At 42.5% G+C, this 11,709-nt stretch overlaps 1 protein-coding gene across 5 annotated transcripts; it reads left to right on the forward strand.

Annotated features, from left to right (window-relative positions):
- The first annotated feature begins 431 nt into the window (after nt 1–431).
- CD46 (CD46 molecule) lies at nt 432–10,796 on the forward strand. Of its 5 annotated transcripts, none has more exons than XM_085044330.1 (12): nt 432–602; nt 1,399–1,590; nt 1,768–1,864; nt 2,012–2,097; nt 2,393–2,599; nt 3,131–3,313; nt 4,087–4,275; nt 4,388–4,579; nt 4,885–4,911; nt 5,539–5,605; nt 7,089–7,186; nt 8,943–10,796. In XM_085044330.1, the coding sequence occupies exons 1-11, from the start codon at nt 524–526 to the stop codon at nt 7,177–7,179; spliced, it is 1,410 nt and encodes a 469-aa protein (XP_084900456.1). In that variant the 5' UTR covers nt 432–523; the 3' UTR covers nt 7,180–7,186; nt 8,943–10,796. The 5 variants fall into 5 exon arrangements, with proteins under 5 accessions (XP_084900456.1, XP_084900453.1, XP_084900455.1 ...); XM_085044327.1 differs by lacking the exon at nt 432–602 and adding an exon at nt 797–1,098 and having other exon boundaries at nt 5,509–5,605; XM_085044328.1 differs by lacking the exon at nt 432–602 and adding an exon at nt 800–1,098.
- The last annotated feature ends 913 nt before the right edge of the window (nt 10,797–11,709 follow it).

Below are 11,709 nucleotides of genomic sequence, written 5' to 3' on the forward strand. Positions count from 1 at the left end.
CAGCCCGGAATGAAGAAGCCTTAAGGATGAAGTAAATCAAGGCGCTGATGTGTACATCACTAATTTGGCACAATCCTCAAGGTCCGTGTGTCCTAACAATGTTTATTATCTACTAAAATCGCACTTTGGGGTCAAGCGGAGCCTCCCCGAGCATGCGCTCAGTGAGCTGCGACTGCGTCATTGGGGAGGAAATTAGCACAACAGAGCGGCTGGGCTTGGAAAGGAACTTAGCCCGCGTCCCTGTGTGTGACAGCGGCGCGGGGAGCGCGGCCGGGGAATGTCGCCGAGCAGAGGGTGAAAGAGACGCCGGAGCAGTCCCCAGGCTGTCAGCGCTCCCCGCTCTGAGGGGCAGCGGGGCTCGGCCATGGCGGCACAGCACTGAGGGCAGGGCGGGCCGCGCGGGGCGGGCCGGGCATGCGCACTCGGGGCGGCTCTGCGTCTCCTGTGCCGCGGGAGGGAGCGGAGCGGCCGCAGCCGCGGGCCCGCTGCTGTGCCCGGCGCCGTTCCCGGTGCCGCCGCGGGCATGGGGCCGCTCCCGGTGCTTCTCCCCGTGCTGCTGCCCGCGCTGGTGCTGTGCTGGCTGGGCGGAGCGCGGGCTCAGGGTGAGCGGGGTGCCGCTGGGAAGGGGCGCGGAGGGGCGGCGGGCGCGGAGCTCCGCGGGGCCGCGGCCGGGAGGAGGCAGAGGATCGGGATCGGGATCGGGATGGGCATCGTGCATCGTGCACCGTGCCCTGCGCTGCTCCCCGCCGGGCTCGGGGGCCTCGGGGCCTGCTCGGGGGGAGAGGGGAGGCAGGAAGGAAATGGTTTCAGGGCGGTGGTGGAACCACGCGGTTTGGGGCGGGTGCGAATCGTAGAATAATGGGACTGTTTGGGTTGGGAGGAACCTTAAAGCCAATCTCGTTCTGCCGTACCGTGGGCAGGGACACCTGCCACTGAGCCAGGATGCTGCAAGCCCCGTCCAGCTTGGCCTTGGAGCTGATTTTAAACTCCGCTTTATGTCCCTTAGATTCGCTTTCCTTTTTCCTTCAGAAAGGACAATGAGCTCTGTCAGTGGGGCGACTTGTTTGTTTTTCATGCGGCAAACTGAATGGGTGTACAGTGAGTTAAGTCGTGTATTTACCTACAAAATAAAGGCAAACAGACAAGTATTAGGACCTGGAAGGAAGTGCATTGTGTGGGTAGAATGACTAAAGAGCTTGGGAAAACAATAAGTAACGTGTCTTGCACACATGCAGAGCTTAGCATTGTATGCACTTAAAATCTAAATTAAAAATTCGGAAAAGAGTTTATTATATCCTTAAAAGCTCTTTAATTGTCCTGGCTGCTGTGCTGTTCCACCTGGGTGTGTTTCTCTTCTCGTTGCTAAGGCTGTGTGTTGTTTTTTACCTCCTCTCCCAGGCTCATGTCCCACCCCAGAGCGGCTGCAGTACGCAGAGCTCAGCGAGAGCTCCAGGGAAATGCAGAGTTTTCCTGTTGGGAGCAAAGTCTCCTTCACCTGCCGGCCGGGATACATGAGAATCCCAGGGAAATCACTGACCCGGACCTGTGGTGCTGACTTGCAGTGGTCACCCACGGACGTGTTCTGTAAAGGTAATTTTTTTGTACCCCTTTGCTTTTTCCCACTGATATTTAACAGTTTCAGTTGGTATTTTAAACAAAGCGTGGAAAACGGTGGTGGTGGTAAGAGCAATAGATGCCAAAGACTTTGTATGTAGCTACGAAAATGTAGAGTTTTTTTTCTTTCTTCTTTTTTTCTTGTTCCCCCAGCAAGAAGTTGTAAACACCCAGGAGACTTGGAAAATGGTTATATTAGTGGGACAGATCTTACATTTGGTTCAAAATTGACATTTTCTTGTAATGAAGGGTAAGTATTTTGGTGAAGTTAATGTACATAACCTTGGGGTGTTGTCTCCCCATAATCACAGAACAATTATAAGGACCAATTTTTAGGTGCTTGGTGGAGAAATGAAAGATAGAAGTTCCACCTTTTTCAAAATTTTTACCATTCTAGATACAGACTGCGGGGTAGTGAAGAGACTACCTGTGTTATCAGGAACGAAGGTGTTGACTGGAGTGGAAATCTGCCTTATTGTGAAAGTAAGTAAATTGTGTTTAATTTTCTATTCAGAGGTTGGTAATTAATTTAAAAACAGCTGTGCCATCAGCTTTTCCTGTACAAAAAATGGTGGTAAAATAGGAATGAAAAATACCACTTTTTGTGCTTATTATATCAAAATCAGCCTCTTGTTGAAATTGAGATTCTGTAGTGTGACTTAGAGTAGCTGTGTCAGATTTCCAATGAAATTACTTGAAAGACCAATGCTTCCTCTTTGAGATGAACCACCTAACACAGCAGAACCCTGTTTGATCAATTTTTATGCTTCGTTTACAGTAATTCCTTGTGAGCCGCCTCCCAAAATAGCCAACGGGAACTACCTGGAAAGGGCCAACTATGTGTACCAGAGCTCGGTGACCTACAGCTGTGACAGTGTTCCCGGGGGCCAGGATCCCTTCTCCCTCATTGGCACAGACACAATTTACTGCATGTCTGATGCACACTCAAACGGAGTTTGGAGTGGACCACCTCCAGAATGTAGAGGTTGTTGGCATTTTTAATTCTTTTTTACAGTGTCTGTCCCTCTTTTGGAAGTGGGGTGGGGAGAATGGACTTCCTAGGAAAGAAGGAACAAATCTTCTGCTACAAAGTTTGGTACAGTTTAAGTGGAGATTACGTCTGTGTGGTGGGTGTTGATAGATTATGACACAGAATGTGACTAAAATTTAAGGTAAAGCTTGAAAAATACCTGTGAGAAGTGACAAGGCTGAAGTGAAGGAACCTAGAGGCCTCAAATCCTGGGTAGCTGCAGAAAAATTGTGTGAAGAGCAAGGATGGGAGCTGGATTAGGAATTGTAAAAAGCCTAAAAATTTTAGGAAAATCCTTTTCCTAAAACACATCTTCTATGGAAGTGCAGAAATCAATGTTTTTACGAAGTCTCTCCAAACCAACTTGGGGAAATTTCCAAGTAGGGAAAGGATGTTGTTTTTTTGCAATGTTTGTGTTAATGTTTCCGAGCTTTGTTTTCATTTGGTTACAAATGCTTATGTTAACAAATGTTTTGCTTCTTTCAGTGGTCAAATGTGGAAACCCCACAGTTGAAAATGGGAGAAAAGTATCTGGACATGGCCCTTCCTACAGTTACAAGGATACAGTTGTGTTTAGGTGTAATCAAGGTTATTACATGGTTGGAGAAGATGCAATTACCTGTAAAGAAAACAGTGCCTGGGATCCTCCAAAACCAACTTGTGAGAAAAGTAAGACTTTCTGTAAGATTCTGACTCCCCTTGTGTGTGAAAGTGTGTTTTAGCTGAAATAGGGCATCATGGTGTTCTAGGGATTTCATGGGTAAAGACAGCAGAAAAGATGTGAAATACAAGAGAAAAGATGTGTTTCTGATTGTGATAAAAAGAATTAGGGGTATGCACTGGGAGGAAACCTGTAGTGTCCTTCTGGAGCAATTAAAATCTTTGTGTGTGGTTTTTTCATGCAGCTCTTCAGCTCCTACTTTCCAGGCATCCTGTGGGTGTGCAGCATTAGATTTTGAGTGCAGAAATGATAAAGTCAGGCCTAATTTGCAGGGCTGGGGACATGACAGGAGTATTTCTGAACCTTTCTCCTCTCTCCCTGTGTTAGAAGAACAGGGAATGTTGTTAGGGATGACAGAAAGAGAATTTTTCATGTGCATGGTTTAATAATGAGTTCCCAAGAGTGAGAGGCACTTTGAAATGAGTGTGTTTGGGTGTTCCATAATGAATGAGTCTGGTAATGCACCTGGAAATGATTCTAGAGCTTAGAAAAATAATGAACCAATATGGATTTCTGAGCTGCCACATTACAAGATGCTTTAATGAATACCTACAGTGATGTTTCTTTGAGTCTTCTAAGGGAAATATTTGTACTTAAAAAGGGGTGAAGTTAAACTACTGAGCTGTTCTGCTTATAGCAGATTGTGTACATGTGGAGAGAGTTACTGAGTTAGGCAATAAACTTTATTCCCACTAAACTTGGTTTTAAACTCCTGTATCAGTTACTGCAGATGTGTGTCCTGCCCCGAGGATCCCAGATGGAGTCCTGATTCCAGCCAAACCTGCCTATGAAAAAGGAGAGTCTGTCCAGATCAGGTGCAATGCTGGCTGCTCCTTCCCTGATGGCACTGCAGAGATGACAGTGACTTGCCAAGGCCAGAGTTCATGGGGTGCTTTACAACACTGTGCCTGTGAGTGAAACTCTAAATTGCTGAAATCAGGGCCAGAGTGACAAGTTCCAAATGCCTGATGCAGAAATACATCTTTCAATATTGTTTTTTTTCTTCCCCTTTTTCTTTCCAGGTGAGTCTGAAGGTTCAGGTTCCACCCCTGTCATAAATTATGGGAGAGTAATTGCTGGAGAAAAACCTTCCTACTCCGTGGGGGATTTCATCACCATCGAGTGTTACACAGGGTACACCTTGCATGGGGAAGCTCGAATTCAGTACATTGGGAACAACCAGTGGAGTCCTGCAGTGCCAAGCTGCCAGCTGAGTAAGTATGGACTGCAAAAACTTCTGCTGGGATGAAAATACAGCTCACAGAACAGTCCTTATGTATTCAGGAGAAATAATTTAATATGTTTTCCTTCTTTATTTCAACACAAAAATAGGATTTGATAAAATCAATTGAAATATTCATATTCTAAGTTAAATGTTATTATTATTTAAATTTGTCTGCTTCAAAGATTGTGTTGATAGAAGTACTTGACTTGAAATAGCTTTGTGAATATTTTTTAATACTGTTTGAATTAAAAGCACATGTGTTCCTCTTGTGATTCTGATTCCCTCTGTTTTTAGGTGGATATGTGATAGCCATCATCTGTGGTAAGTACTTTCTGAAACCTTATCAAAACATTATATTAATTATATTTTTTAATGTGGAAGTCTATTTTTGATTCCAATCACCTGTGACTGCAGTGGGTTGATTCTGGAGTTTTGGTTAAAGGTGCATGATTCAAGAAAAGATGGCTTAGTAATTATAGTTTAGTGTAAAATGTATATTTTTTCATGTGGTGAAGTCACATTTCAAAGGGAGCCAGCAGCAACTTGGCCACTTCAATAAATTTCAGAGCTTAGGTTTACTGGGGGTGTGAGTTAATAACTCTGCAGGTGAGCAGAAGTGTTCAGTCCATCTTGTGTTACCCAGATTTGTATAAACTTGTAAAAAGTAATGTTTTAATATTTCTGAGCTGGTGGGGTTTGGCCATCTTGGTGGTCACTGGTTTTGAGCTGAACTATCTTGCAGTCTCTTGAGTAAAGCATCAAATATTTAATTTACATGGCTTATGCTGTAAAAAATTTGAGTTTGTGGGGTTTTTTGAGGGGCTAGGGTTGGTACAGAGCTGTAGATGAAAATAAGGCTATTTCTGCAAAATTTTTTATGCTTTTTTGTGAGCTGCAGATGATCTTTATCACTCTCAGGGTTTTTTTTAATTTTAATTCTTCTTGAAGTGATCGTGATAGTTGTGGTGCTCCTGGCAGCCTTCTGGATCTATAAGAAATACCTTTCACAGAATGGGTGAGTAACTTCCCTTTTTTATTAATGTTACTGCAAACTTCCAAATGACTGAGCAAAAGCCGTGCTGATGTTTAAGTTTCTCGAGCTTTGTGTATCCTTTCTTTTCCAAAAGTCTGATTTTATGTCAGCTCCTCCCAGCAGCTGGTGGAGGCCTAACCATGTATTTGACTTTGGTTTTGGATCTGCTGTTCAGCTAAGCTGCTAATTAACACTTGCACTAATTTCAAGGAAGGAAAAACCCTGTTCTTAAGCTTGTGTTTGGCAGTGTCCCCTTGCCAAGGGAAGTATTTTTGTCCATCTGCTTAAAACATGTCAGTTTATCTCCCGAAGCCAGGGGGAGTATTGGTTGTGTTGGGCTTGTGCTGCTCGAAGGTTTTCAGGTTTTTCTGTTGCTCCTGCAGCAGCAGCTTTGGGGTCCCTATGTTAAAAACTTGCAAATTTATCTGTAAAATCATGCATGAGCTTTAGAGTTCTGTTTTTAACAAGATATATAGGGTGTTTTAAACTTTTCTTCAAAACAGCTGGGGTTTATGTGTGGTTTTTCATGGGGGGGTGGCAGGAGATTTAAAGAATGCCTCTTAATGCTTTGCTTCTGGCTGTAATGTCTGATTTTTATCTGTTGGAAAAAACCTTTTTGTCAGAGGAATAGTTTGTAACGTGCAAAACACTGACAGTCCAGAGCAGCTTAGGTTGTACATGTGGAATGGTAGGAAAGGCATCTCATCAGAACTGTGTTGTCTTTTACCAAAATCTGTTGGTTTTTTTTTGGAGAACATGAAACAAAGGAAGGGATGCTTTAAATGAAGTAAACCAGGGGGAATATTCCTATGGTTTGGATTTGTGATGAAGTACACCCAGGGTACTTGGGAGAGCCCTGCAGGTGGTTTATATCCAGTGAGGTTTTAGCCTTAGTGTCTTTTAAATAGGCAGTGCAGGGTCAATCCAAGGGCCACAGTGTGCTGCTGAGTAATTTGGTGCTTTGCAGCCACTGCTTTTCATCCAGGACTTGGATATTCTGCAGCCTGGATGGCCCAAAGAAGAGCTCTGGGCAGTTCAGGGCAGCACTTGCTGCCTTCATCCGTGGAGAGACTTCTCATGGTGTGGAAAGCAGGAGGGATCTAAAGCAGCAGCATCAAAAATGGTAGAATGTTACATTCCTGAATATCTGACAGCATGAAAAGCCTTATTGTGCCCAGTGCTTCCCTTTATCTTCCTCTCTGTGGACATCTGACTGTTAAAGCTCTTTCTTGTCTGAAAACCCTGACCTAATCTCCTTTTATTAAGGCCTCCATCTCCCTGTTTAGTGTTCTGAGTTCCTGATGCAGCTGAGCCTTTGTGAGCTGTTGTGCTTCCAGCCCCTGAGCCTTGCTGGTTCATAGCCTCCAAATGACAGCAAATCTTTCCTTGGCCTCTCTTTCTGTGTGTTTCAAATGCCACTTGGATGGGACATTCAATTAGACCTTTCTCCCCTTCTGCTGTTCAGCTCGTACACAGTTGATGAGAGTTGCAAGGAAACATGTATTTTAAAAACTAATCTCCCAGCTGAGATGGAAGAAACTGCACAAAAGAATTAATTGAAAGGTATACACTTTCCAATTCATTTGAATTTTTTGCAATGAAGCTTAAGTGTCTTTTTTTTATTGTGGTTTACTTGGAGTTTCAGGAGTGTGGAATCTGGCTAGCTGGGAACCTTGACTTCCTAGAGGAAGGCATGTCATACATAACCTTCTGTTCATTTTGGGAAGAACAGGATATAATATATAAAGAATTATAATTTAGGGTTGTCAGTAATAGCTTCAAGTGATTTTAAATCACATTTCTTGGTGTTACCTTAGAATTTGTAGTGTATTACATGCAATACTCAGTAGAACGTTTGCACCCATTCCAGTTGTATGTTGCTTTTTTTAGCTAATAGCTTAATTCCTTGTAATTAGAAGCTGGAAACCACCTTTGGACACCAAAACTCTAAAGGTAGTTGTGCATCCCTTCAGAGAAAACCAGATCACATCTCTCACAATTATTGATTCATCTGCATTTTTGCTTTCTAGAAGAGAATAAACGAAGGTTCTAACAAGATCTTTCGAAACCTTCTTATGAAAAGGGGATTTCTTCTTCAAATTCAGAGTTCTGTAGCCCTAAAAAGCATCAAAATCCAGTTGCTTGTTTGCAGCTGATGTCCTCTCTTGTATTTTAGCCCAATGCAGCAGTGAGATGCATGTGATGATAGTTGGGGTTGCTCGTGCATTTGTGTAAGGTCAAATGAGCTCTTCCAAAATCTGACTCTTCAAACCTTGTTTGAACAGAACACTTTTCAGACAGGACAGCTCAGTTTGACTGTTCCTTGCTAGTATTTTGTTGTTGCTACCTTAACAGAGTTGGAACAACAAATATTTTTTAAACCAGGATCTTTTTTTTTCTTTTTCATTGATTTTTTCCCATTGCACAAATTCTGAGGAGGTGGTGGGTTCTCTTATTCCAACTTAATGCAAAAGGCTTTTCATGTGTGCATAGTCTTGATTTTATTGACTTACAAAGGACAAGTGAATTTTCAGTATTTTTGTAAGTTTTTATATGAAGATTAAGCTTGAAGTTTCTTCCAAAATAATGTATAGATTAGGGAATATCATCTTCACTCTGAAGAAAGATGTTTCTAATTAAGATAGTATTTGTTTTCTGGGTTAGTTTGGCTTATTTTTGGAGAGAATAGAATTCTTCATTCCAATCTTACCTTTACACATATTAAGAGAAATCACTGGTCTAGTGTGTGAAAACACTGTTAATTCTGGAGTTTTTCCTGTGGCATGTGGAACTCCTCAGAGACTTAGACTAATAGCACAGAGCTTTGGTATTTGGGTGTTTTGGTAAAGCAAACCAGGAGTTATTCAAGAACTTGGAACATATAGAAGAACGTCATTGTGAATTTTAATTCTTTTATGTTTAAGTATGTTAAAGTTGCTGTTAGTGGACTACAGAATCAAAATCCTCACAGGCTAATATTTTGTTTCGGGTTAGAAAATATGTACTAAACAACACTCTGTGATTAAAATGAATTTAAGGGTGAAGCTGGTGCAGTTATGGGAACCTGTAACTGTTCTGGTGTTAGTTCTTGGTAATATCCCTTTGGGTCAAAGGCTCTGCTACTCCTTGGGTCATTCCTAACAGTTCAGCAGCTGAGTGAAGCTAAAATCCCCAGTGCAGCAGTTGCTTGGGAAAGAGAGGATAAAGTTTGTGACTTTACCTGCTGCTTTAATGATAAAACTAAGGCTGTGCTTTCAGTGTAAATGTAAAACCTATTGAAATGTAAACCCTCTGATTTCACTTGTTTTTTTGTTTGTAGGAAACGTGACAGCACTCCCAGTTCTGCCGAATATAAGATGTGTAAAGCATGACTGACCTTTTTGTGGGGTGGGAGGGAATTTGCAGTGGAATATCCCTGTCAGAGCTGGAAAATGATTGCCCTTGCAGTGAGTTGCTGTCCATAAGTCCCTTGTGCTGTCTTGTTCTGCTGATGAACTGCAGGAGGAGGTGCCTAATAGGATAAAAAGTGTGTGTGTATATATAGATAATACAGATAGATCTGCTTTGCCCCCTCATTGTCTTTCTGTGCATGTGAGCTGGGGGAAAGGCAATACCTGTAGCATGTGAGAGTCTGTGGGAGTGCTGGAATGTCACTGTCCCAGTGCCAGCTGCTGCTGCCTGCTGCTGCAAGTGCCACTCTTTGCTTACAGATGTCCAGTACTCTCCTCTGTCCTTTAGAGTTCTGCTCACTCAAACCTGACTGTTCTTCCTCTCCTTTTCTGCAGTTGAGGTGGTGTAAATGGTTTTGTTGGTTTTTTAGTGTTCTGAAATGTTGTTATTCATTCCCTGAAGAGTTTGGTGCCGTTAAAGGCGGTGTCTGTTTGAAACTATCACAGTTAAAATCTTACATACTCTACCTCCTTGTTTGCCAAAGTTGGTTGCTGTATATATGATGAATTAAAGTGTGCCTTGAAATCAGAGTTTTAGAGCTTTTCCTTTGCTTTTAAGAAGGAAAAAAGCCATTTCTGATTCTTTGCTATAATTCCACAAAGACTGCAGTGGATTTGTTGGCATGGAAAACTGAAGGATTCTGTAGCAAAGGCTTTCTCTGCCTGTTGACAGGAGGTGTCTGATTAAAGGAGCTGCTTAGAGCTCAGTGGTGGCCATGTCCTGTCATGAGCACAGTGGAAATTCCTTAGGCTGCTTGATTTTTAGTGAACCTTGATTTTAGTTCTGGAGATCTTCTGTTACTTTTAAGGATAGAAATGGGTGCTGTCTGATCCACCTTCCTTGCTTTTTTTACTCCAAGTTGTGCATTGCTCATTTCAAACCTCTGTCTGCACACTGTGATGTTAGATCAAGCTCTGAAAGGCTGGATTTAGCATCACATTCCTGTTCAGAAACAGAAGCTTTTCCCTGTCACTCACTTTTCACGTGAAAGGAAAACCAAAGCAGTTCAGTTGTGGGAGTAGATTTGCTGGTAGATTTGGTGGTCTCTTGTTTGCTGCTTGTTCCTCAGGTGTTTTAGTCCAGATTCTGACTCCAGAATTTTAATTTAAACCACACTGTTTGCTATTAGTTCAGCCTTACTGCAACTTCTAATTCCTTAGCAAACCCCAGCTGGAGCAGGTTTTAGTTTCATGAATCTCACTATCAACATGCAGGCAGCTTCTAAGAACCAGTTTTCACAGAAAACCCAAACTGCCTCACTTGAGATGCCTGAGGCAGCATTGGAACTACTCTGGCTTGTCTGTGGCTGCTTGGCACTGCTCTCCCTGTCATCAACAGATTGCTGCAGTGGCACAGAACTGTTTAGGGCTTTATAGGGCTTTTTGGGACAATCCCAGCAGTCGTATTGTTGCAGTTCATAATAGGCTGTGGTTATTAAAAAGGGGCTTTGGCTCCACAGAAGGATTTGCTGTTCGTGGCCTGGCTGGTATCTCGGTCTGGGAGCTGTTTGTAAACACTGGGATGTGTGACTGGGATCGAGTGTGGTGGTGTTCAGGAGCTCAGCTTGCTTCTTGTTGCATCTGCAATGTGCTAAAATACAATGAAATGCACTTATTTGGCAAGTGAAATCACTGTAAAAATTAGCCTTATTTATACACTTTTTTTGGGATGTAAAGATTAGTGATGATTTGTAATATTCCAAATAAAAATGTTAAATTATGTAGCAGTAAGTGTTTGTCTTTCATTCATCATGTGCTGAGCAGCTCTTTTCCCATTATTATCCAGATGATTTTTCATGTCCCAAACATGAGGTGGTAACTGCTGAGATGGAAGTTTGCAGTTTGTGCCCAGAATTACTCAGTGGTAGTGCAGGGAGTGTATTTTAATTTGCTGAGCAGCCTTTTGGGGTTTTCTTTTGGAATTGCAGAGGATTTCCCAGAACCTCCAAAACTTCACAGTGTTGACTCCTGAAAAAGTTGGTGAAAAGTTGATGGAGAAGAGGAAGATCCTGTGGCTGTTCTGATGGAGCACTTGAGGCAAAGCCCAGAGGGTGTTTTGGCACTTTTGTCCAGTGTGTGACAAATGCAGTCTCTGGGGAGCACAGCTCTGGTGGGTTTAAGTGACATGTGAAGGAGAATAGATTTAGGAATTGTATGAGTTTCACACTTCAAATGTACTCAACTTTTTGTGGCAAAGCCATGTGTGGAATCAGCAGCCTGATAGAATAAAGCCCTTCAGAGGGTGGAATAGAAAAAATAACTTCATATGCTGCATTTCTTTTCCAGTTTGGGGTTGTGATACTCAAAGTGAGTTGGTGGGGACTAGAAGTGATGACAGACTGCAAACCTTTACACTATGAAGTTTTGGGTTTGCAGTGAGCATTGATGGGATGAGCAAAGTTTTTAGTAGAATGGGATGATCTTTAAGGTCCCTTCCAACCCACAGCATTCTGGGATTCCACTCTATGATTTTATGAGTTTGACTTGAACACTACAAATTAATTTCTCCTAATTGTCATGAGTCCTGTGCTGTTTTTGTAAAAACTCAGTGCTGCATGAATTATTTCGTTTTGGAGTCTGGAACTGAAAATTAAAGAGACATGGAAAAGGCTGCATGGAATAAAAATGTGTTGTTGC

Source organism: Lichenostomus cassidix, unplaced genomic scaffold (genome assembly GCF_008360975.1).
Source record: "Lichenostomus cassidix isolate B80296 unplaced genomic scaffold, HeHo_3.0 unassigened_scaffold_chr26, whole genome shotgun sequence".
NCBI classification, from domain to species: Eukaryota; Metazoa; Chordata; class Aves; order Passeriformes; family Meliphagidae; genus Lichenostomus; species Lichenostomus cassidix.